Below are 27674 nucleotides of genomic sequence, written 5' to 3' on the forward strand. Positions count from 1 at the left end.
TATGTACTTTTAATAGAGGCTAAATAAATAATTACCCAAACTGGTAACCAAAGTTTAGTACTCCATTTTTGCCTGAATGTTTTTTTTCACACAGAATTCAATGTACTAATGTCCTGGAGTGAAAAGAATCATACGGGGAAAGAAAGTGTAGTATAAGATATCAATATGAATGCCATTAACTGAACGCACAACTGATAAATATCTCTTAAAAATGAATGCATCTACAACAATACAAAAACTGTAAGGACTCTATGGAAAGCATACGCTGTTCTAAATTATCCCATGAAAGAACTGCAATGGATTAATATTGTCTGGGCAGCATGAATATAAGAATGCCACCATAACACAGTGACTGCTTAATTTTTCAAAAAAGTTCTTTAAGGTGACTTGTTCAAAGGTTACAAACAGTGTAGTACTGCATTAAGTAATGCACTGGATCAGTGAGTAAAATATAGCACAATTATCTTACTGGAGTTATTATACAGGTCTCATAGAATTGACTTTATTATTAGGTACACACTGGTCAAAATTTAATTTGTCTGCCACTGTTTAACGGTCTTTAATGAGGGTGTTTTTAATTAATGATTTGATCATTCAGTGTATAATTACAATGAATATCCTTTTTGCTAAGTTTATAATTCTGTATTTTTTCACATAGGTCATTACTACCATGTCAGGTCTCTATATTTGTGGACAATGTTGGAGAAATTTCACTTCTTTTATGGAAGAAATTACATTACCTTGAATGCAGTCACCAGTTATATTTAGTTATGCATAGCCAAAATTTGGCACATGTACTATGTCATATTTATTTAAGGGATTGCTAGCAAAAATATAACATATGTCTGGGGTTAAGTGTGTGCGTGGGGGGGGGGGGTCAGCTTCCCACTCACCTTATAAAATGCATAGCGACTGTGTCCTCTCAGTTATTGTATTACACTCTGAAGGTGTGCGGCAGGGTTGGTGAAATGGTCCATTAAATAAACAAGACTCAATAACTACAGAAATCTCATAGCTCAATCTATATTTCCTACCTGATAAGAAAAGTCCCAAAAAGATGTGCACAGCAATTAGGTACTCCCCCACTAAACACACAGACACACAGACGCACAGTCTTGCTTCAGATTACTTAACCAATGTATGACCCACATAGTAAAGTAATGATTGACATTTAATGCCTTTAATCTGTATATTACTCTCTTATGTAGAATCATTTCAAAAGCCTTATAACAGAATGCTATGCTGGGCCTTCATCAAGTGCTAATGTTACCTCATCAAAGAATGTCACGAGATTCAAAATGCAAGGTTTCCCAGAAATAATCCCAAACTGTTGCACATGTAATGGAAGTTGGCCCGCAATGTCACTTCATATGAGCTCCATTACAAGTGTCTATATCTTTACATAGAATATTGGTGAGGCTGATGCAGAAATAAGATACATCTTTGTTTAGAACAAGCTAGAAAGGTACATTTCATAATCTTCAACAAGCATTTCATTTCATTTTTGGATTGTGGATTACAAGATATGTGATGATATCTCATGATTCATAAAAAAGAAAACAAAGCACCAGTATCTACTGAAGAAGGTTTTTGCATAAATTAAAATATTTAAATGGAAAGCATGGAGAAGTAGAAAAACTAAAACCTTTGCTGACTGTCACTGGATGTGGGAGTCACTTAGTACAGTTGTGACTGCAATGGAAAGTAACTTGATCAGTCAGTATTCTTAGTTTGTAAGGGTTAAACGGACGTTTTGTGTTAGAGGATCTATGTATTCCATATCACATGTTAAGTAAACCCACCGGACCCAACTTAAACCTATATATGAGTGTGAGGGGGGGACCTTTGCATGATTCTTTATGAATAAAGATATGCAATGGACACAGCAGATGTTCATAGGTTTGATGAATAAGGTGACCATTCACTTGCCATTAAGGAATTGTATGCTCGGGGTCCCATGCTGGAACTTGGGAGCACCCAATATGGTCATCCAGTTTCTTCCTATGGGTAAAGCCTGATTGTCTTAAGTTCGAGTGGAGGAGTTTGTGTGGAAGGCTTTGAGAAATAGAGTTGTTATATTTCATGTACAGTTAATCTTAATTTTAATGATACCACATACACATACAGCTAATGCCAATTTTTAATGATCCCAAACACACAATCTACACTAAAACATAGAAACAAATATGGTGATTATACAGTAAGAGCATCAGTATTTCAGTTTTATAACGTTAGAAATTACCCCACAGAGCTATAGAGCATGTACATGTTATGAGAAACATGTTTATATCTTCTCTTCCATTCTCAGATTGCGAAGCAAAACATTCATGGAAACAGAAAGCCTTAGCAATGACTGGAAAGGGAAGGGATAGTCAAAGAAATTAACTTTGTAAATATAGTAAGGTACCTACATGGTCCATGATTAACTTGAATAAAACAAAACTAGTAAAGACTTTTGAGAAGTAGCAGTATAAAGGAGAAGGAAATATGAAAAACCTGTCAGACCAAGTCCAATACAATTTCTCTTTTTTTTTTGCAACTTATTCATTCAGTTGATCTTCAGATTTTTTTTTCTCATTCAGTCACTCCAAAACCTATTTTCAGTTCTCCTCATTACAGTTGTATTGTATAATAGTCTTAAATTGTTAGCACCCCTTAGTTACAAATCTACTTTAACCATTCTATATTACTGTGAAAGCATTTAAGTTGTTGTTGTCTTTCGGCTTTTCCTGGTTAGGGGTCGCCACAGCGGAACTCCGGTCTGCTAATGATTAGCAATAGAATTTCACGAACGCTGAGGTGCCAGCTCGACGTTCAACCTTCAAGGAAGGCACGCCCATTTACGCATGTCTTTCGAACGCACACCCAACCGTGGGGAGGACATGCAGACTCCACACAGAAGGCACTCCCCACACTCCAGCTGAGAATCGAACAGGAGAACCTCTTGCTGTGACGCAACAATGCTACCGCTGCACCACCGTATTGCCTCTATTTTCACAGTGCTCTACCTTCAAACTCATTTATTATAAACTTCATTGTATTTTTGCCAATATACATGAGCTGCCTGTGTAAACACTGCCTCCATTACATGCCTAACTGAACTATTGATAAAAAACATGATTCAGAGATATGCTAATGAGCTGATAATGAGGTTTTCCTTACTCTGAACTACATTTTCTTATAATCGCATCAATTGACCTACTTGTGGCAGGCAATTTATAAGAGTTGTAGAATGTCTTCTCTATACTTGGACTATATTATTGTACCTTACAGTGTCTGATGTGTCAAACTGTACAACATTTAAATAACTTCCATATCATTAAAACTCAAGAGGTATATGAACAACTAAATAGTGCCATGTTCATCTAATTCTATGCATCAGTGTCAGACAAACTAAAGTCAAGAATAACAGAAATAGAATTTATAATTATTTTAAATTACATGAAGGTTTGGCGAACTTTGAGTTATAATAGGAAGGGGATACAATGGGTGCTTAATGTTTAAACACTTTTTAAATTCACATATTTACTTTCTTTATGATACTTCTTTTTCCCCTCTGTCTTCCATTCATTACATTTTTTCTAAAACTTGATATATTATCGATATCATATACATGATAGAATGTAACTGATTTCTAAAACACATTATAGATTTGATGGAATGCATGGTAAATTTTTGGCCTCCATGTTGAGAACACATATTAATTGGTTAGCATCCATGAGACCCAATCATAGTTCTTTCTAGTGCATGAAGTTTTATCTACTCCATGTACTATCAGCAGTTAGAAAAGAAAGAAAAAAAAAAACGTGAAGTGCTTTACCAGGTTTAAAAGACAGTAAAGCACTTACAGAGCCCTGTCACATGCACAGCAAGTAAATATAAGTGGAAGAAAAAGGTCAGGGACAGATTATTTAGTTAAATAAGTTACTTATAGATTGAAGACTACAAATTTCCCACAACAAAAATATGAGTCAAGATATTAACTGACAGTTGAGAATGAAAGAACATACCTTTATTAAACCTGATTCATTTCCCAGAGGCTCCCCTAACTCTGGAATAGAATCCCAATTCATGTTAGACATAGCCCCTCGCTGACCCTCTTCAAGCGAAATCTGGACGCGTGGATGGGAAATCGCAAATTCACCCCTGGGATCTCTTCTGTGTCCCTGCTAGACAGAGGCACAGTAAACTAATCTTAAAAAGGTACCTTCTGTGACCTACTTTACAGAGGCACAGTAGGCTTTATCTAATAGGGAGGCAAAAGCAAATACACTCTGGCTAGGCTTATAAATGCCCTAGGGCAGATAGCCTAGTATCTGCCTATGAACCTATGAACTTAAGGGATGTGTAACAATTGTTACACACCTCTGAAGGTGCTGTTACAGTTGGGTCTTGAGCTACAAAAGCACTTAATAGGTTTGTCTTTTTTCATTTATTGAAGTGCAATCACTGTCCTCCGTAAACTACAAAAAGGTTATGATCAAGTTCAGCTCTCGTATGTTCTTAAAGTAGAGGTCTCTCAAAAGTGAGTCTTTAGGTGAGCTCCTTGACATGTATTTCTTGAGGACATTCATTTTCTGACCAGTGACCTGACTGCAGTAATTTATGTTTTGTCTGCTTGTTTATTCTGTTCAGTTCCATATTTTGTATTATTGTTTCTTTATACCTATATCTGTTGTGTTTCTGTTCAGTTCCATATTTTGTCCTATTGTTTCTTTATGCCTATATTTGTTAAACATTTTGAAATAATATATACTTTGTATACTACAACATAATATCACATGGCCCTAGTTATGTCTGAAAAATACTAGACCAGTCCTCCTCTACTAACAAATGTTAAATAAATAAACAGGATTCTTTGCTAATCTTTAATCTCTTTCTGCTCCTGGCAAAATGCTTTACTAAAATTACAAATTTCCTTTAACTGATGTTCTGGACTGGCTAGCTGAACTGTGCAGATAAACACACTGCTTCTGGGCAAATATTTTTCAATATACTACTACTACTTCTTTCGGCTTTGCCCGGTTAGGGGTTGCCACAGTGGATCACTTGTCCACTCATGATTGGCAGTGGATTTTTATGGTGTCGAGTTGCCAGCCCAGCGCCCAACCTTCCACAGAAGGCACACACATACAAGCACTCATGCCTAGGGCCAATTTAGAGTGTCCAATCCACCTACAGCATGTCTTTGGGATGTGGGAGGAAACCCACGCGACCACAGGAAGGACATTCAGACTCCACACAGAAGGCACCCCAGCCAAGGATCGAACCGGAGAACCTCTTGCTGTGAGGATTTTTCAATATACTAATCTTGTTAATAATACCCAAACATTTACACACACGTCTTGTGGGACAGTCTTATTACTACCACTACATATATTTCCTACTCGTTTTTTTCCTCTTCCTCTCTCCTCCCTAACTTTTCTACACTGTACTGCTACTTCCTTTGCTAATATGTCACATAATCTAACCTCCATTCATTAGTACCCTGCTTTTCCTATACAGCCATGAGTAACTTGGGTTACCACCTCTTCCTCTTTATGTGGGGCAGTCGCTCCTTGGACAGTTGTGTCCTGTGGAAAAAAAATGGCAAATGTCCTGAGATTTTCGAACAAAAAAATATTTCCTGAGTTTCTTTAATAGCTGCATAAAACTGTTGTTTTGTATCTGAAACATGAAAATATTATATGAAATAGCATAAGTAACTCAAATGCCACAAGAACAAGCTTTTATTTGTGCAAAAAAAAAAAGTGGAAGTTCTATCCTTTCCACTGGCTGCGGGTATGTTTTGTCCTGCAAAATCTCTTATTTCTACAAAAGATGTCCTACTTTTGGGCATTTGAAAAGGTGGCAACCCTATGTGTAACACTATAAGAATTATTCTTACATCTTCCACTTCTGCGTATATTCCCCTTTCTCTACAAATCTCCCTCTAGCTCTGCTCCAAACAATGCTTTACTTACCCACTTATTACCAGTTGCAGCTGATTTTCTTTTTTTTTTTTCTGTCCTGATACAAACAGACCAAATTTTCCTTTACCTGATTTCCAAATTATACATTTTCCCAACATGCAGACACTCTTCTGTCATGATTTAAAATAAAAACAATGCACGGAATCAACCCCCACAAGCAAAATAGATTCAATTAGTAATGCTAAAGCCAATGCCAAAAAGAAAAAGTTATCAATAATAATTAGGGATGAATGCACATAAGCAGACTGAAAGGGATAGTAAATACTCTTGCCAAAAGCAGATGGTGTTTGGAAATCTTAAGAACTGGAAGTGATTAGTTCACAGTAATCAATTCTTAAAATATGATTTTTCTTAGGAATAACTATATTATGGAGTCAAAAAAAGCAGTGGTAACTATATTTCTGAAGTCAGAGCGGTATCTTCAAATAATTGTATACTATATATGTAAATTGTTTATAAATGCCTGTTACTTGAACAGCTCTCCTCCCAAAGAGACATTTGTCACTTCATGATTCCAGCAACTTGTGTATCAGTATCTCTACCTTTCACTCCACACTGCAATTTCTATATTATTGCCACTATTTTTCACATTTCTCTTTATCATTCGTCTTCTATAGCTAAGCTCTATCAGCTGTTTTCTAAAATACAATAAGTATACAAACACTGTAAGCACTTTCACAGATTCAGTCTGCTTCATCAGACCATATAAAATGTAAATCAAGTGATGACTAAATGCAAAATATCAATTTAGAACATCCAGTGACTTAAAAATCATTTATTTATTTATTTATTTATTTATTTATTTACATTTGTTAACCGGGAGAGTCCGACTGGATACATGTCCATTTTCAGCGGAGGCCCGGGGAGAAAAGCTCCAAGTACATAACAGACATATGAACATTGTTAATGCAAAAAAAGGAAGATAGTTGATGTATGTAGCATAATTAAAACACATCACTTGTACAAACTCCTTTGTTTTAAGGCAGTTCTTAAAGAGACCTTACCATTTAAACCAAATATTTTGTCTGCTTGAAAATATAAAATGCAGTACAACTCACTACTTTCTGTTCTATTAATCACATCCCCTAATCTTCCATCGTCCTTCAATATTTAAATAACATTAAACTTAAAAGTATGAATTTCCCCCCTATCTCCATAACATGTCCACTGATGAGTTCTTCTCATTCTGTTGTCTAATATCCCTAATATGTTCCCTCATACATTCAAGAAGGGTGCAATTTGTTTTACCAATATAGAATGTTTTCACATATTTCCCATTGTAACAAATACACAAGATGTTTAGATGCATAAGTAGCTGACACTCAAAAACAATACCTTCTATCAGTTTCAGGGTGTATAAATACCCTGCTGTTGTTAATAAGATGGCAGAAATTAAACCTACCATAGGGAAATGTTCCTAAATGGCTAGGATTTATAAAAGCCCTATGTCTGTTGTAACAAAGTAACCTCTTGATTTATTTCCTGTTCTTAAATCTGAAACTAGGTGAGGTTGCTATTACATTATACACTTTATCATCAGGCACCAAAATGCACCAATTCCTTTTAATTATGTTGCAAACAGGGCCAATACTGCTGGAGTAACTGAAGGATGCAGGTACCCCCCCTGGTGTTGAACTGTCCCTCACATTATACAGTATGATTGCTCACTCTATCAGAAAAATAGGGCTTGGCTCTGCCAGCTCAGAAATCCTAAAATCTAGCATCCCTGCTTCTGTCTCTGACTCTTTATAACCCCTTTCTACAAACTCATGGCACGTAGTAGTAAGGTCTATAGCAAGTCTATATTCCCTGTTGTTTAAGAGTGACAGTTACATAGTGTGACCTCTCACTATATTCCTATAAACATGAGGGGGGTATAAAGTCTGCCTATGTAATATATGGTTCTTATGACAGTTCTTCCTGTATCTACTAGTAGTGATACTATTCTATTCACAAGTGGTGTGGTGTAAATATTCAATAAAAGCATAGAGTTCCTCCCTGTCACATCCATAAAAGAAATATATCATCCACAAACCTTCGATAGAAGGCAACAGATGAAACAAATCTGTTCTTTTTTAATAAAAAATTGGTTTCCCAATGTGTCAGCATGCTATTCGCATAGCTGTTGGTGCATGGGGTTCCCATCTCTACTCCAGTTATTTGTCAAAACTACTTCCCTAAAAACAGAAACACATTATTCTCTAAGATAATCTCAGTGAAGAAACACAATAGATCAATCATTCCTTATCATACTCACCATTCCCTTTCAAAAAGTCTCTGACAAACCCTAAGCCAAGCTCATTAGGAATCACAGTGAATGGGGAACATATATCCTGTGCAACAAATAAGGTATTCTCACTTAAAGGGGAGCATTATATATATATATATATATATATATATATATATATATATATATATATATGTGTGTGTGTGTGTGTGTGTGTGTGTGTGTGTGCATGTGTGTGTATTATATATCATATAATTGATTTAAAAATTGCTTAGTGTCAGTTAACAACATAGATATGTCATTAAATACAGTTCTCAAATGTTTTCAACAAAAATAGACAAAGGTTCTGTAAACCACCCACATCCAGAAACAATAGGTCTGAACAGTGGGTCAATTAAACTCTTATGTATTTTTGGTAGACTTTGAAACACGGGAATTAATGGTGATTCAATTAAGCAGTAAGTATACAACTTATAAGTAATATCATTACTCAGTAAGCAATCTTATAAAGTAGTATAGACATGTCTGACACTGTTCTTAATGTCCTCTATCACTGTTGCTTCATAAACACTCAAATCCTGTAACAAATATTTGATTGCTGAAATATAAAAGTCAGTATCCATAAGTACCAGTACCCCTCCTTTATCGGCTGGTCTCATGGATAAAGTCTTATCATTTCTAAGAGCTTACAAAGCTACTCTCTCTTTTCTTAAATTGTGGAACTTTCTCACTTTACTATAAGTTCTTAATACTAAATAGTTCATGCAAATCTCACTCACACACATTACAAAAAATGTCTAAGGTAGGGCTTAATGCTGGATTATAGATGCTAGGTTTTTTTTAAAATACTCACTAGCCAGTTGTCAGAAAACATTGTGTGAAGCATCAGATTCCATGCAAACAGCCTGAAATCCAATATCATCTCACCCAAGCTAGCTTCATTCACTGGAATAACTGATAAATATTTCTGAAGAACTGATATTTCATCAGGAGATAAACTCTGTTTGGAAATGCTGAAGATCAAAGAACTGACGTCTTCTCCAACATTCGCTTAAATGTTCTGGTTTGTGCACTGTCTTCCTGATTTTTTCCTCTCTTGTGCCCGCTGATGGTCAAGTAGTCTCTCTCTAAAGCATCTACATTCTGTATGGGTGGTGGAAGATTTGGAAAAAAGTATTGGACAAAGCACAGACTCCCACCTTAAGAACCCCTGGCTGTACCAGAATGGTCTCTGAAGCTGTTCTACTGGATGATATTTCCTGTACTGCCAATACATTGATCTTTATAGTTGTTTTTGACCGTAATGTTCTTTGGTCAGGAAAACACCTGATGACACAACATACCCAGAGCTACTGAAGAACTGGCAAAAATTTAATTCAGATGTCAGCTTTGAGTACATCAAACTATTTTAAGTAGCAAAAATCTAAGAAGTTGGAGAGAGGGACATGACCGATTTTAAAAGTGGTCAGGTGTTTTCCACTGATCAATGGTTTAAAACTACCATTGTAGATTAGAGAGGTTTTGACAGAACTGGGCAACCTGCTAATTTGGAATTGGAAACTACTATAGAGACCAATGGATTAGCAGTACAGAAAATACCATCCAGTAAAAGAGTTTCTGAGACCATTCCAGTACAGCCAGTGGTTTGTGAAAAGGTGGGAGTCTGTGCTTTGTCCAATCCATTTTCTCTGAGTCTTCCACTCCCATATGGAATGTAGACTCTTTACATAGAGACTGCTTGACCAGCAAAGGGCACAAGAGGAGAAGCAATGACCAAAACAGTGCACAAACCAGAACATCGAAGCGAATGTGGGAGAATATGTCAATTCTTTGATCATCAACATTTCGAAACAGATTTTATCTCTTGATGAAATATCAGTTCTACAGAAAGGTTTACTGTTTATTCCAGTGAATGAAGCTTGCTTGGATGAGATGATATTGGATATCAGGCTGTTTGCATGGAATTTGATGTTATACACAATGTTTTCTGACAACAGGCAAGTGAATACTTTTACTCCAAAAACATAAAAGGTGATAAGACTGTTCGGAACACAAGTCCATGTTTATTTTAAATATTAAAACACACCATTAAGCACTTTCTTCATCCTATCACGACTTCATCAGAATAAAAAAACACTACAAAGCCCAAATTTAAATAGTTATGGATTAAACCATTCAAGTAACCCCCCAACACACACACACAGATTCCACTTAAATTTTTAAAAAGACAGGAGTATTTCACTTCAATAGAATTATCAGTGTACTTGCATACAACAGAAACAATAGATTAACCATTTTTGAAAAAACATACAAGCTAATAAATGTTTTACTTCCCTTACCCTCCTAATAACACCAACAACAATAACTATTATATAACTATTATGCAAAAAGCAACGTCTTGTTCATATAAAATAAAATGACAAAAAAACACAGTTCTAATTAAATGGAACAGGCAACCGTGAAATATTCCTTTTCATGTGTTTTCATATGGAATATTCTAAAAAAATCGAAAAAAAAAGATAATTTAACCACAGTATATTAATATTTGTATTTAAAAATCCTTATTAGTACCTTCACAATATGTAAGCTGATAAAAAGCAGTGTGTGTGTGTGTGTGTGTATATATATATATATATATATATATATATATATATATATATATATATATATATATACACACACACACATGCACCCCTACCTAATTACTTGTCCATGTGTAATACAAATATATATGATAATAATAACTACTAATTCACCCCCCACTATTTCATCTTGTTAAAGATTTCAACTTAAGTACAATATAGAGATTATACACACAGTAGCTATGATAATAATTAATAAATGTATTTACATACATGTGCAAACCTTGATTTTTGATATTTTCTTTAGGATTAGTGTGTTTAGGATGCAGTTCAATGAGTTTTAGAATAAAATAATTAGGCACTTATAGTGAGATAAACTGAGGGAGAGTATAAAAGTTAAAACTGAGTTGCAGTGGTTGGTAAATACAGATGAATAGCATGCACAGCTCTTAACCTCTTGCCAGAAAATAGCTGGAAAAACAAAAAAAAAATAACGAGGGAACAAAGACCAAAAATATGGACAAATTTTAAACATTCCTGTTATAAACTTAGAAAGTTGCTAGAATAAAAGGACCCGTGTTAATATACATTTTCCTGAAGGATAATCATACTCAAATGTTTGTCATTATATAGTGAATTTACTCCTCAATGATTTGCCACAAAAATCCAGAAAACCACAAATTTTATGAGGAACAGACCAAAAATATCTAGACATTCTGTGAAAATCTGTACAGTTGAGAAGTATGACAGCATGTAGAGGGAGCAAGCAGTAGTACACGTAGCAAAGAGGGACAGAGAGTCTTAGTGACATTAGCGAAAGTCATGTAGTTGCCAATCACTAGGGGAAATAACATCTTGGATCTTGTCCTTACTACTATGGGAGCATCTTGCACAATCCCTTGCATATCTGTATCACTTATTAGGTCTGACCATAAAACAGTCTCCTGCTAAATAAAAATGAAACCAAAGATCACTTCCTCCCAATGTACCTTTAGAAATTTCTTTAAGACAAACAACCTACTTCTTTCTATGCAATACACTGGCAAGTTTCAAATCCCCACCACACCCAGTTAAGTTCCCTGAATATGCAAAAATGTTACCACCACACTATACCAGCATGTAAACAGCTGCATAGATGCAGCATTACCCCATAGGAACAAATGCAGGGCAAACCTCAAAAACAAACTCACATGGTGGAACCATAATATCAACAAGCTTTATAATAAAAGGAAAATAATTTGAACCAAAAGTATGAAAAGTAATTTCCAGAATGTTACAGACCTCATCACTTAAATAAACTAACAACTCAGGAGCTTAATAAAATCCACCAAAGTCAAGTTTGAGGCTAAAACTACCCAAGCCAAAGACAAGTACAAGGCATTTTTTTAGTTATATTAATAATCTCAAAAGCACTGCTTTGAGCTGATTATGAATGTTATCTACATTGATGCTGAAGATATAGCTAACATACTGGTTGATAAATTTATCTCTAACTTTACCCTTCTCTCCCCTCTGTCTGTCCCTCAAGATATACTTGAAACTGGCTCACCTCCTACTGTCACACAAGACAAAGTCCTAAATGTGCTATCAAAAGCTAAAAATACTGAATTGATGGGTCCTGACAATATCCCTGGATGCATCTTAAATAACATGAAACAATTATTCAGCCATACCCCTAACAACACTCTTCAATTTCAGCCAACATACAGGTTTTGTACCAAGCAAATGGAGAACAGCTACAGTCATTGCACAAGGGAGGACATTCTACAGAGCCAGGCAATTAGGAACCCATAAACCTGACCAGCCTCATATGCAAATGTATGGAAAGACCTTATGGAATTAATCACTCAAGACATAAGGAACCTCCAAACTCTAGACTTGTCTCGCTTTAGATTCTTCAAGGGCAGTGTAATGATATGGGCAAGTGCCAGCATGGCCAGCTAGAGTTTCATGAAGAATATGTCCTTTGAATATCAAACTGATTTATACAAGATGCTTGTGTTACAAATGTATTATAACTGTATGTCACTTGTATATCAAACCGATTTGTACAGATGCTAGTGCTGAAAATGTATTTGTAAGCTTTGCTTGTGTTAATTGTGTTAAAATGTATCAACAGTGCACCCTGCTGGAAAGAAAAGAAATGTACATGTATTATTGCAACTGAATTAAATGTACCAGCTAACTTACTTTAAGAAAAATAAGGGAAATGTAAATGAGCTTTTAAACCATTAAAATGAAACACCACAGTGCTCTGGGAAAAAGCCTTTGTTCATTAGCTCAGTAGAGGGAAGCCGCAGGCACACTATAAACATTTAGATGTGTATTGTAGCCATCCATGCTAAATTCCTGTCTCAGCTTCAAAGGGGAATACTGTAAGAATCCAGAGTTAGGTGACAAGATGAGATCATTCTGCCAGCCCTCTTGGAAATTATATTTTAGGTTTTACAAAGAGAAATCTCAGAGTATTGAGCATTCTGTTTGGGGGCCTGACTAGAAAGACCACTCACGTATTTCATCTTGCCTTGCCCAAGTAAGTTATTAGAGAACAGTAAATTCTCTTAGATTCAATTCAGGAATATAGTGAAGCTTAGTTCAGAGAGTGTTTTTCTTTATTTGTATGAGTCTGTCCATCAATTTACTTTCAATATTTTCTGCGATTTGAACTCTGTGGTTTACTGTAAATATATATTCAATATTTTCATGTTCTTTTATTTATTATTATTAAATATATTTAAAACTTTTCTTGTGGCTGGTTCTTGTAGAAAGTATATAACCTTTGAGAGTAATTATATTTATATGCTGACACTGTGTGGGCTACACCAATAGGCCTAACTGTCTTGGTCAGCTACTATCATTTGTATTAATATTACATTTACTCAGCATAACTGGATATTATTTTAAGAGTCTTATAGTAACTGACTCGTGGCAGTGAATCGACTATGTAGTCTGGGCAAAGTTGGTAGAGTCGGTGATCTGTGCCAGCCTTTCCCGTGTGTGTGTGTGTGTGTGTGTGTGTGTGTGTGTGTGTGAAAATTAAATCTTAAAGAGTGATGTGTCAGCTACTTGGGGCAGGGACACAAAGCACTGGCTTCACAGAGAGGGTGCCGCAGGACCTAGCTTGGACACTCGGCTGAGAACCTAACCCTACAACTGTACCAGTGGGAAGTCTTATTTAGAACCTGGAGGAGACAGATATAGAGAAATCCAGAACTTGGCCCGAGTATGTTCCTTGTGTGCTCTTAACAGAAATTGTGCTTGATGCAGAAAGGTCTGTATCTGGAAATACTGAGTGTATCCATTTGTCTTCCAAGTACACATCCCTCTACAGTGTCAGTGCTTAGGATTTGGGCTCCTTGATTACTGGCCAAGCATGGTGGCCATCACAGGCAGGTCATGCTTACTCAACCTGGTAGATTTTTTGAAAAGGTCACCAGCGCAATGAACGAAGGCAAAATGATACACACTGCATACCTTAACCTGGCCAAAGCTTTTAATACAATTCCCCATTCAACCATAGTAGAAAAAATAAACTGGAAATAAATACCTGTGTTACCCACTGGATTGTCAACTGGCTCACAGATAGGATGTAGATAATCAAAATAGGGGAAGTTACCACCACAGAGAGACCAGTCACCAGTGGAGTCCCCCAGGGTTATGTGCTAAGACCTCTCCTGTTTGGCACCTGCTGTAAAAGCCAATACCAAAGGGCTCTGGCTTACAAAGTTTGCAAGCTAGAAACAGTCATTAAATCCCCAAATGACTTAGCCACTCTGCAGGAAGGTTTGTCTCAAATAAATTACTGGTGTCAAAATCATGGTCTGAAACTAAATGTCAAAAAATGCTTTGCTGTATCCTTCGGGAAGTCATCTACCTCAGGAAGCTACCAAGTTGACAATAATTCCCTAAGAGTTGATCCATTTGTTTGGGATTTGGGAACCTATGTGGACAGTGACCTAAATTTTGACTAACACTTGTCTATTGTAAAAAAGTCCTTCAATACTGCATTTTACAAACAAAGGAATTATGTCTGGTTCTAGGGATGTCATCGTCCCCCTTTACTCAACCCTCATTAGGCGAATGACAGAATATAATGCCCTCTTTTCATGTATCTGTTCAGACACATGCTACAACTGGAATGCCTATAGAGATACCTTACCTAAAAGGATACAAGACCTTTGCAACATGTCCTACAGGGACCGACACAGAGCTCTATCACTATACAAGGCATCCTCCGGCCCATTACCAGTGGATTTACTGCACATCACCAAGTCAAATGTCATCATATATTTTGTATAGTATATCACTGCTGTGGAGCAGTCTCCCACTCGACAAACAATGAAGTTCATCCCTGTCCATTTTCAAGCACAGCTTAGATCTATGGATGGGAAACAGAAAACTTACTCCATGGCTGCTCCCTCTACCACTAATGGCCAGATACAGCTCCTAAATGCCTTATCCCATGCCTAAGTCCCCCCAAATTATCTCTGGTATGATCCCATTTATTCTCATTAGAGGTAATATATAATTATTAACCATGGGATAGGTAAGACAAATCTATAACCACATTTGTTAGGTTATTTCAAGCACAAATAAGGAAAATGGCTGAGCTTAAAATGCCCTGCAAAGGCAGCTAAGCCCAGAACTTACCTATGAGTCCATGACAAAGTGTTAAGAGATTACATACGTGAGTGTGGGTTATGACTTATTAGGTGGATGTAGTTTATAGTTTAGGACTGGTTAATGAATGCATGACATTTAAGGGCATACCTCTCAAGTGTACTTCATTACGAGGAACATACCTCATTTGTGGTCTTAAAAAGTTCATGTTCCTCAAAGTTCCTCAAAGTTCCACATTGAAAGGAGTCTGTGACACATTGTGTTAGGCATTTATTATCCATGGTAAATAAAAATTAATCATATTCATTCATTAAAGGATCTTCTTTATAAGTAAAACCGGCATATTTTAACCATCCTATGACCTTCCTAGTTGAAGTTGTTAATAACCCATTACTATGTGTTCCACATTATGAAGGCGAGTGTTCCTCATTTTGGAGATGGAAGGTTGAGAGCTATGTTTAAGGGTAGAAGAATGGAGAGTGAATTTGCAGATAAATACTTAAAATGTAAAGTTAGTGAGGGATACAATGACAAAATGAATGGAAGAAAGTATGCTAGGTTAAGAGGAAACGGTGGAGAATAGTAGGAGAATATAGCATGCTACGCATATAAAAGTGTCAGCCTTGTCACCTCAGTCAGGTGATGAGCATGAACAGGATCACATGTGGTTAAAATATTGTTTAAGTGCCAGCTAACACTGGTGAGGTTGTCTGACAGTTTTAGTTGAGCAGGGATAGTACTCCAGAGCTCTGAGAAGTGTCTCCAGCAGTGTTATTTGACTTATTTGTAATTAGACACAATTTTTCATCAGAACAAAGGTCCCTTCCTGGGCAGTAAGTCAGGAGGATATTTTTAGTGCTGGGCATTTTTCTGGAAAGTGAATGAGTTTGCAACCAGTTGTGAGCATAGGAGGTAGTAGCCGTGTCATTCTAGCCAATTTATCTGCTTTAAGGCATGACAATGGTGGGTCCTATGAGTGAGATTAGGGGAAAATGTGGATGTTTTATTGTAGCAGAAGGCTATTTTTATTCCTTTCTATACTATAAAGTTTCTTAGGATAAGAGAGACATATAAGAGGGTTGGAGATTGAAGACAGAAGCCAAAATTTTCTTGCAGTGTCTGTGAGGTATTCTTTGACCCTATAATGGGAACCTCCTAACTGGCGTTTCTTTTTGATGGTTTGCAGCATATGGTGGTCAATTAAGGATCATCATCTACTGAAATGCCTAGAAGTGTAACACGGGTTACTGTTAGGGTGATAGCCTTATTTGTTAATGTTATGGTGAATGATTACATTTGCTTTTGGCAAATCTTTTGGAAAGAAAAACAACCTTATTTTCTTGGGGTTGAATAGCAGGTTTGATTCCTTAAACTAGGTTTCTAGAAAGGAGAATGATTTTTGGATGATCTCTGAGTGAGTTTATTGTTAAAAGCAAACATATTAATGTTGAGTGGTTTGCATATTGGACAATAATAGCAAGACAAGCTGTGGCATGTAGCTTAATGAATACGCTGAAAAGGAGAAGGCTCAGGATGAAGTTCTGTATGACACCTATAGTGACTGATTGAAAAGATGAGTAAGCTTTGTTGCCAGTTAACTGCTCTTCCACATAGGTAGCTAAAGAATCATGACAACAAGGGTTGTGAAAAGACCATTTGAGGAGAATTGTAAGAGTAACTGCTGATGTGACACTGTGTCAGAGATCTTACCGCTCTCTCCTGGATAAAATCTCAGTTCCTTCTCCACATATACCCCCTATCTCACCTGTTCCTTGTTTGTGTTTCCCTTACTCTTAATCTTGCTTTTACTCACTATTTCTCCTCCCTCACACTTACTAGCTCTAACAAATACTTGTTCTCACTCTTCCCTCCCTTCTTCTCCTCCTCCTTATGCACTGTTGGAATTTTCCACTCTGACATTTGCTTTATCCGTGAGTAACAAGATTGTGCATTTATAACATGTCAACAAATTTCAGTGCTACATGACATGATATTTATCTTATTTTAATGATGGCATATGAGTATTGTTCTACATGTTACAAGTGTATTAATATTTTTTATTAATCTGTGTATTTACAGTACAGATGATGTCAATTTTCACATATATATATATGTATTTTCTATTCTCTTACATGTGAAGCTCTTCTCTCCAAGCATCCACTGAAAAGGGATAAAATTATCCAGTCGGACTTTCCCACTAAACAAATGCTAATAAATTAAAAAAATAACATGACACAAATGAGAAGCCTGATGTTTCTCTGCTGGTTTACTGTACAGGTAAAAGTTTGGAGAGTAGTAATAGTGCTGCCATGGGGTCTAAAGCCATGATCCATTTCTGACAGAAGGTTATTTGAGGCTAGGAATTGCAACAACTGTGAATGGATGCATTTCTCTACTACTTTAGAGAGGAGGGAGAGAATTACTGTTGGTGTGTAATTATTGAACATGCCTCCTTTGTATAATGGCATGATGCATTATTTTTTTTTCCATAGGAATGGGGTGTATTTTTCTGATATGGACCTATTTATTAGTGCAGACACAGAGATGGCTATGACTTTTGCAGCCATTTTTAGGTGGTCTTGTGGCAGTTGCTCTGCAGCTAAGGAGGACATTTTTAGTCTGAGGAGCAGTTTCACTGTACATGATGTGGGTACTGGACTAAAATTAAGAAATCGTAGGTGGTTTGGGCTGGATGGGCATTGAGATAAGGGGCAAAGGTATTACTGTCTAAAAGGGTAATAACTGAACTGTGAGAGGATAGTGTGTGCCATATTGCCAGTTTTTGAAGAGGGAGTGGTGTCTTTGCCAGAGTGAAGTAGCTTGTTTAAGGATGACCAAAACAGTTTTGGGTTGCTTTGATATTTATGTTGTAGGTTGGTACAATACTTTTACTCGTCCTGTATGACATCGAGTTTTATAAGGTTTGTAAGATGTCTGAAATGCTGGAAACCTTTTGGGTTCTATGTTTATGCCATTCTTTTTAGGTTTTAGCCACGTTTCACATTATTTTTTTGTTTGTTTCTTTTGTTAGCCATGGTGCAAGGTTAGATTGTTGCCTTTTACTACATGCTGGAGGGCAAGTTTATTTAGGATTTGTTGGAAAATATCATTAACGTGTGCAACAGCAATATCAAGGGCCATTGATCTAAGTGTATTCTACTTAGACTGTACTAGTATTTCAATGAAAATGTCTTTGTTGAATTTGTTTGCATTTCTTGTTTGGTTATAGACGATATGTTTGTCTAGGTTATAACTTGTAATGGCATAGGTTGCTTTATGGTCACTTACGCTGTGAGGTAGACAGCTTACGTTTATTTTATTTGGTTTATTTGTAAGGAGGCAGTCTAGTGTTAAATGACTGGCTGAGCTTTTATTGATTCCAGTGGTAGCAGTTATTAACGGAGTGAAACTGTATAAATGTATAGATTCACGAGGAACATCAGTATTTAACTGCCAGTCTATGTTTACGCCTCCTAGTGTTATGGTTTCATGGTTTATGTTTTCTGTTGTATTAGTGCTGTTACCTGGTGGTACAAAATGGCTACTGTACATACTATATTTCTATTGTTAGCTGCTTTAAAGGCGTGATATTAGGAGATCAGCATTGTTAAATTGGGTTAAGTTTGGGTATTTCCTGTGGGAATAAAGTGATGGCCAGGGAGTTTTTATAGGTGACTGCAACTCTAGATGCACACTTGCTTTGTCTCACATGCCTAAGTATATATATCCTGGGGGTGTGATTTTGATATTGGTTACTTCTTTTTTTCACCAGGTTTTAGTAGCTATGACTACATCAGGGCAGTACGTGGCAAGGTATGCAAGGATGTTGTGGATTTAGTGACATATGCTTCTTAGGTTCACTATAACTCACAACACAATTTTCCAGGTGTCCCAAAGGCATGTTAATATGTGAAAAAGAGGTGAAATACCACTCCTGCAAACTACCACAGGTATAACTGGTATAAGTACAAATGTATGCAGATACCATGCAATGGATTAGCATCCTGGACAGAAAAATTCTCTAGCTTGACAGGATAGGCATGTATTCCCATAAAACCCAAAGCTAAAGCAAGTAAGATGCCTTAATTCTTGGTTATGTGACCACTTCTAGATCTTAAAGGAAAACCCAGCAGTGAGGATGGATTAAGATTTAGACGGTGTTTATGATGCTAATGACATTTCCAGATTCCCAGTAGTGCCTTTTGTTCTAGTAATAGTGTTTTACACACAATCCTTGAGCAGTACGTGCCGTTCAGTTCAGGACTTGAAAATTAATTTAATCAACACAATAGCTACTGTTTTATCAAAGATTTAGCAAATTCACCTTGTTGTAGGACTTTACCTAGTACTTCTAAAAAAATGCTTAATACAAATTGTTTGAATTTTTTATATCTTAGAAAAATAAATGTGATCAGAGGGTACTGTAAAGCCTAGAGTAGGGTTGCCACCTTTTCAAATGACCAAAGTGGGACATTTTTTGTAGAAACGTCAGATTTTGCAGGGCAAAACATACCCATGGCCAGTACAAAGGACAGAAATTCACTTTTTTGCCAGAATAAAAATGTATTCTTGTAGCATTTGAGTTGCTTATTCTGTTTATTATAATATTTAGGTGTTTCAGATACAAAATAACTGTTTTATGCAACTATTAAAGAAAATATATGAAATATTTTTGTCCTAAAATCTCAGGACATTTGCCATTTTTCAATTTTTTTGCAGGACACAACTGCACAAAGAGGGACTGTCCCTTGTAAAGTGGGACAGGTGGTAACCCTAGCCTAGAGGCCAATATACAATTCTGCTACTAGCAAAATTCATTCAAACCATTTTTTTAACAAAAACACTACATATAAGCTATACTAATAATGACTTGTTAAGTTTAGGTATGTGCATGACTGAGCAATATTGATCCAATTAATTCGTAAGAAAAATATTTTAAAAGGTTAGTTATTTACTTTTTTGGATTCCCTAAAATTAAAAATTATGACAACTATTTCAGGATGTCTTGAAAAAGAAAATGATGTAAACAAACCATTTAGAGTTTTATAATTTGAAAATTATATATCCTTTGATCTCCTATAGGACTGAAGCTGTTGTTACTTGGGTGATGCAAGGCCCACTCAAAGTGAATCTGCCAGGACTGTCGTCCTGGTATTTCATACTATGTCTAAGACAGTTGCAGTTCATGCAGTTCATATCCCTTGGCCAGACACTATGGAAAGGGATAAACACTTATACGTTTAGTAAAAAGTATGAAATCTTGTGGTGATCTTCAATGACTGTCATTCCAGGATTAGGTGACTATCATTGTCATATCTTGTTGCTATCATCTGAGCTATGCCACCCAAATAAAGTGTCTCATTCCATCAGAATACTTGTCTCTGGCCGTACTTCCCTTGGATATTTCTTTTTTTTAACAATCTCTTTATTGACATTTCTTAAATAACAATTCCATTGACTTCAATATCAAGAACAAACATATCAGACCAAAAAACAAAAATAGTTAGATAACAATGTTTAAGTACAATGAAATGTAACTGAGTGACAGGATGGTGTTATCACATATGATTAGCAAAAAAGTTGAGAAAAATATGAAATAATTCAATAAACTGTACACACACATACATATTATATATATATATATATATATATATATATATATATATATATATATATATATATATATATATATATATATATATATATCTATATATATATATATATATATATATATATATATATATATATATATATATCTATCTATATATATATATATATATATATATATATATATATATCTATATAAGTACTGCTTGCCAGTAAAACACGACCAATATGATGTCATTGTAGGTGCACTTGGTATGTAATTATTTCTACTGAGGAAGAATAAAATTAGGTTAGATTATAACAAGTATCTCAAAAGTATACTGATTATAAGTAAATGATGGAGGAGGAGAGGTGTTGGGGACGGAGAGTAGAGAAAAAATACATTTTTATTCCTTAATAATTGGTAGGAGTCAGTGGGTGTTACTTCAGTATGTGATCCATTAGTGAGTTCCAAAATTCAACAAAAGGTTTATATTGTTTTTGGGCATGCATGAAAAATCTGTGTGCTGTCATGTATCTAATAGCTATTTGTCTGAATTCATTCCAAGACATCCGAGTTATATCTTTCCAGTTCAGTGTAATATAATACTTTATAAGTGTGAATAGTGTAATTAATATTCTTTCTTGTTGTTTCTTTAGCTTCACAGGGGGAACATGTAATAGGGCAAATTTCCAGGATAATGTAGATTTCTCATATCCCATTTTGCTTAATCTGACTGAGTGAACACCATAATTTGTAAGAGCATTTACAGCTCCAGAATATATGAAGTAGGTCAGCATTCTGGCTATCACAATGTGGACATAAGGGGGGTGAAGTAGGTTTAAATTGATTTTTTTTGTCGGGATAAGGTACATATTATTTAGTATCATGAATGGAGTGTAGCTCAGTTTTCCCGTGGATCTTTCTTGACTGACTTCCTATTGTCCTCTTTGTGTGGGTATGTCTATCATTGAGCTTGACAGGTTACAGCTAGAGATAGTTCCTCTGAATACTTCTAAAAGCCTTTCATGATCAGGGCCTTTTCTGTCTACTGAAGCTTCTCATGCCTTTTTAGTCATTTCAGTACCTCTGCTGAATTGCCTTGAGACTGCTGGTCATCCCCAAAATGATGCTTAATACTTCTCGATTTCATTTCTTTTCAGGCTCCAAACCTGTTGGATTTGGTACCTTTGCAAGCTATGTGAATAGTCCGTTATAGAGATTTGTTATGAATGTGCTAAAGATTCCCTTCTTCCTACTAGGCCTATGGAGATTCCTCCTTATTTTGATTAGATACATTTTGCAAATCTTAATACTTTACTATGGTCATTTTTATTTTATTTCATCATATTAGTGCTATTATATTTTATTTATTTATATTTTTTTATTTGTCTTTTGTTAACCGGGTTAGTCCAACTGGGCTGGTGACCCATTTTCAGTGGGGACCCAAGGAGAAAAGCTCCACATACAAAATATCCAAGACACAAACAATGACAGTTTCTTTTAGGTAATATGTATACATAACTATGTACATTTTTACCAAACTGGAATTTAAACAAATGAGTAAAAAACCAGACTGAACAAAATGAAGCTATATCTGTATGGTTTTATAATGCTAATTTGTAATGTGCCTAGTTTAAAATGCACCTTACTAAAGTTGACTCACTGACAGCACACCTCTTATGGATATTTTACTTTCTTCTCTAATGTACAGTCAAACACAAATTCCTAAAATGGGGAGCAATAATTTCATTCACAGATTGCTTTTACATTTCTGTTTGAAAATTTACCAGCCTAAATATAGTTCTGCTATTTTTTTCTGAATGTGTGCTCTGTCAAAACATATTTAACTATAATTAATCTGAAAGTCCTCATTTTCCTATCATTATGTTAGCTGATTCAAACACAGTATGACAATTCAATACTTACTGATATTTTTACAATGACTTTAGGTATATGCATGGATCAAAATTACCACTTTAAAATCATGACCCACAAACTACACCGGTAGGTGAAATCATATGATGAAATTCACATCTCAGTCATATATTATTATTACTGTTATGCAAATAACTTGATAAAATATAAGAAAGAAACAACTGCTTTCCCTAATGGCATTGCTCACAACAAACCTAACAAATGGCATCAATTTGTGTCATCAGTAAGAAGTCACTGTAACTGTTGCAGACGTATGAAAGGATACGTGAAACATAACCGTCAGCCCAGTATATAAAGTTGCTCATATTTTCTTCACAATTGCTTTGTAATAAGAAAACTAACAAGAAGTGGGGGACTTTAGCCAGAATTAAAAAAAAAAAAAAACTTTAAAAACAATTATTCTTGTTTAAGAGACTATACTAAACACATACAACTTCCTATGAAGTAAAACAAAATGACCAACATTTACAAACGTATCCCCTCCCATACAAACATTTCAAAAGTACACCATCAAATACACAAGCAGTTAGATGTCAAACTGTTTATGGAAGTCATTTTAAAATAAAAATTGTAATGCAGTCTTAACCAATGGCTTTTACACACCTGCATCCATTACTGTCTGAGGACATCTTAACACCACATCTTCAAGAAACTGAAGGAAAGCACTGTACACATCAGTATGGGATATAGATCCTCAACATGCCAATAGGTAACTGTTAATGGTGTGTTTGAAAATTCAAACTGGTAAAGCTCTCATGCAACCAAAGCATCACATTTACTTAAATGAATACTTCTGAAAAGTATAATCAAGTCAAATTAACCTTCAGCATGTCTCTGAAAAAATGTTTTTCCTTCTGATACAAATCCACTCTGCATTATTACATCAACAGAAAGAATACCATTTGTTGAAAACAAATAAGCAAGCAATATGTTTCAGCAGTAATAAACACGAACAATACAGGGAAATTTCATCAGGACTCTTTGTATGAACTTAAAATGTCTATACATGCTGATAAACTGCAACTTGAGTAAATTATTTCAGCATACATTTCCTTACAAATTACTCATATATTCACAAATCAGGGATGTATTTAGATAAACAACCATTTTTGTCTGCAAAGGCATATGGATTAGACAACCGTAATATTAGTATTCAGAAGATAGCAGATCTTGTCACATTTTTTTTTATGTTTTCTCATTTTCATTTCTTGCACCAAGAGAAGCTTTCCTTTTCTATGCTTTTTTTTTTCCACTGCAGAAATGATAACACCCATTTCTGTTTGCCTTCCTATCATCTGTCACAGATTGCGTCTGTGCATATATTTCATGTGTATTTATGCAATCAGAGAACCTTTATATACTCCTGCAAATGATATGACGTCTGTCAACATAAACAAGACAGAGAAGATGAAAGTCCTTGCTGCATCACAGAAGATTATTTAAATATCCTAAAGATTGTTGATTAACTTACCAATTCCACAGATCCGTAATGTTTTCTGCTGAATTCCCCACGTCTGCAGCCCAGATCTTCTGAGGCAGAGCTGGAACAAAAACGCTTCATCAGTACACATTGCTAACTAGCAACAAGCTTGCTGCAGGAATGAGTTACCATTTACACAAATCATTCATAGTGAGCAACATTCTGAGGACACTAGCTAATCACTGCAGGGGAGCTTTCTGGTAGCCTGCATAACGTCTATAACGTCTAGCAGCCATTGCAGGGTCTGTCTTCAAATTGCACCAAGCAAGAATGAAATGCCCGAGTACTTGCTGGAAGGAAAGCCATGATTAAATTAAATATTAAGCCATTATGTAATCGATGGAGGGAGTCTAGAGGATGCTGCTGGTTTATTCGTATTTGTAATCATTTTGTCTGTTTGCCGCTACAGAGGATCTTACAGAGTTTTCTTGCATGCAATAAATGCCTCAATAAATCATCTTTCACTAGCCAAGGCTGTTATAGGAGATGCTATTACCATTACCAACCCCAATTTCATTTGATTTCTAATAACAGACAATAATTTTCGTTGACTACATTTCATTTATAACAGGCAATGATTTATATCCATATGTATGTGTTACTGAAATAACAGATCAAATGTAACTGCAGGAAAAAAAAAACATTTGCAAAGGCCTTATTTGTAATAGTTCTTCAGTAATAGAAGACAAATTCAATGCATTTCTGAAATGTTAAGAAAATATAGCATCAGAGCAAAAAAAACACTTAATTTCTAATATCTTCACAAAGAAATATTAAGAATTAGTCCAGAGCAAGAAGCAGGAAAACTTTTATAGCAAATATGAATAACATTATTAAGCACATTTGTTCTATCCATTTCCCACATGTGCCACATTTATATTACTTAATAAGAGAGACCTGACATTTTCTTCCACTGTTTGTTTAATCAAAGCAGTACAACAAAATGAATCCATGAGCTCTGGGATGCACCTCAGTGTATGTACTAATCAGGATAAGGTATAGTAACCATGTCATACATTCAGTCTTAATTAGAATGATGTTTAGCTAGAGTACCTTTTGGGGAGGCATGCCTCAACTCTAACTATTAAAATGCTCTGTTGCGAAGAAGTTAGCACTTACCTATTTGGTAATTCATAATTCTTGTGCCATATCATGTGGCTAAGCAGTAGCATGTAATTCAGTTTATTGTTACTACTAAGATACTAAGGTTAAGGCAGATACTTTATTTTCTTGCTGGTAATAAAAATCTAAATCAAAAATCCACAAGCATAATGTTTTGCCACATTAAGGAAATTAATTTTTCACCACAAGCAGATGAGAAGCACTATATTATGCAAGATGCCGCTGTACTCATATTGGAAAGAAAGATGCCTTCTTGCATTAGAAAGTGTATATGTGAGTAAGTAACCTCTGTTTACTAGTACACTTATTAAGAGACTTCAGCAACACAGCAGCTCAAATGACTAGACAGTGTAGTTTATACCTTGTCCAAGGTGCTTGCACAAGGTCAAGAGATGTACAAGTTTGAAGTACTGATTTAATAAAAATTAACCTACATGAACATATGCTTTTGTGTATATGTATGTGCATTATGCATCCATTATATATTTATGCGCGCGTGTGTATATATATATACATATATATCAATGTACCAATATATACTCACAAATATGGTTATCTATATGGGCACAATATATTTGGTCATGGCATACATTCAAAGCGTGCCACTTTTTCAGGTAATTTTTGTCATAGGTGTGAGCGGTAGCATTACATTACAGTCGAAATGCAATAGTTTTACTGTAGTATATTGTTAGGAACTAGTTTCTTTCACTGTGGTTGTGCAATTATGAAATTGGTATATTTAATTTTCAGGGGTATGGGGTTGGAACAAAAAATCAAAGGCTCTTCTTACTTTAGATGACTGCAAATGTAATGCATTTATATCATTTTCATTCACTTCCATGTTTTTTTTTTTTTGTTTTTTTTTTACATGCCAGTGATCACAGATGAACTTTTATGATGTTTTTATTGTCAATGGAAGTTCATCAGCAATGTAATAACATACATACATACACACACACATATATCTATGTGTGTGTGTGTGTGTATATATATATATATATATATATATATATACATACACACACACACACGTGTATATGTATATATATATATATATATATATATATATATATACTTCAAAACATCTAAAAACATTGAAAACTCATAAGATCGAAAACCCAAAACAGTAAAACTTTGTATCACACCATCCCATAACATTGAAAACTACAACTCACAAGTAAATAACATCCCCTCCATGTACACCACCACCAAATGAACAAACACACATTTTACTACATTTCTGCATGGGGGCAAGCCACCCTGCAGCCCCCATCTGAGGGGTTCTTGCCCGCACACCACCTGTAAATTAAATTAAATATACCAACTCTGAAATCACAACACAGTGGAAAACAGTTAATTTCCTAATCCCACTGTATTGCGATCACCATACAGAATGTACACGTAATATAAAAATAACTTACTTGTACGGCCTAAAAACATGTACAGATTGGCAACATAAACACTTTCTCCCCTACTCACTTCTCCCAGCACTTCTAAGAACACCAATTTAACTTCCATGAAAGCATCAAATCACTTGACAAGACCGATATTTACCAATTATCTGATAAACTGTCAAAACACAACACTAAAACTACAAAGCCGCAAAACATACCAACCCCCATGTGCCCTCACACAAAAACTACAACTTAGTACAGTGATACCACAACATTAACAAATTACACTATAACAATTTCACGTTTGACGATACACTACTCGAAGTTATACATTTTCAGTGTTATGAACTTCGCTGTTATGAGTTTTCAGTGTTTTGGGTTTGCGATGCTATGAGAATAAGATGTTTTGAAGGGGAACTATATATATATATATATATATATATATATATATATATATATATATATATATATATATATGGATTTACTTCAGTAGATCGAACTTCTACTAGTTCGAATCACATATGGCCGAGACCATATGTTCGCATTTGTAAAAGTTCGAACACTGACGTAGAACCATATAAAACCAAAAAACACAAAACTAAATGTCTATAGCTGCACCATCCACACTCCCCTAAATTAAATATACCAACTCCGAGATCGCACTACATTGTGGAAATGGGAAATCTTCCCTTTCCGCTCTGTACGGAGATCTCCATTTAGTCAGAGCGGACTTTTACAAGTTCGAACATATA

General features: G+C 35.4%; 1 protein-coding gene across 1 annotated transcript in view; it reads right to left on the reverse strand.

Moving 5' to 3' along the window:
• The window catches only part of GARNL3 (GTPase activating Rap/RanGAP domain like 3), a 3522664-nt gene that overhangs the window by 2372267 nt on the left and 1122723 nt on the right, over nucleotides 1-27674 (reverse strand). Inside the window, exon 3 of the mRNA XM_044057887.1 lies at nucleotides 24398-24467. Within this exon, the coding sequence (XP_043913822.1) occupies nucleotides 24398-24467 (70 nt within the window). The remainder of the gene's footprint in view (nucleotides 1-24397; nucleotides 24468-27674) is intronic.

Source organism: Protopterus annectens, chromosome 16.part0, assembly GCF_019279795.1.
Source record: "Protopterus annectens isolate FY-2018-M chromosome 16.part0, PAN1.0, whole genome shotgun sequence".
NCBI lineage: Eukaryota > Metazoa > Chordata > Ceratodontiformes > Protopteridae > Protopterus > Protopterus annectens.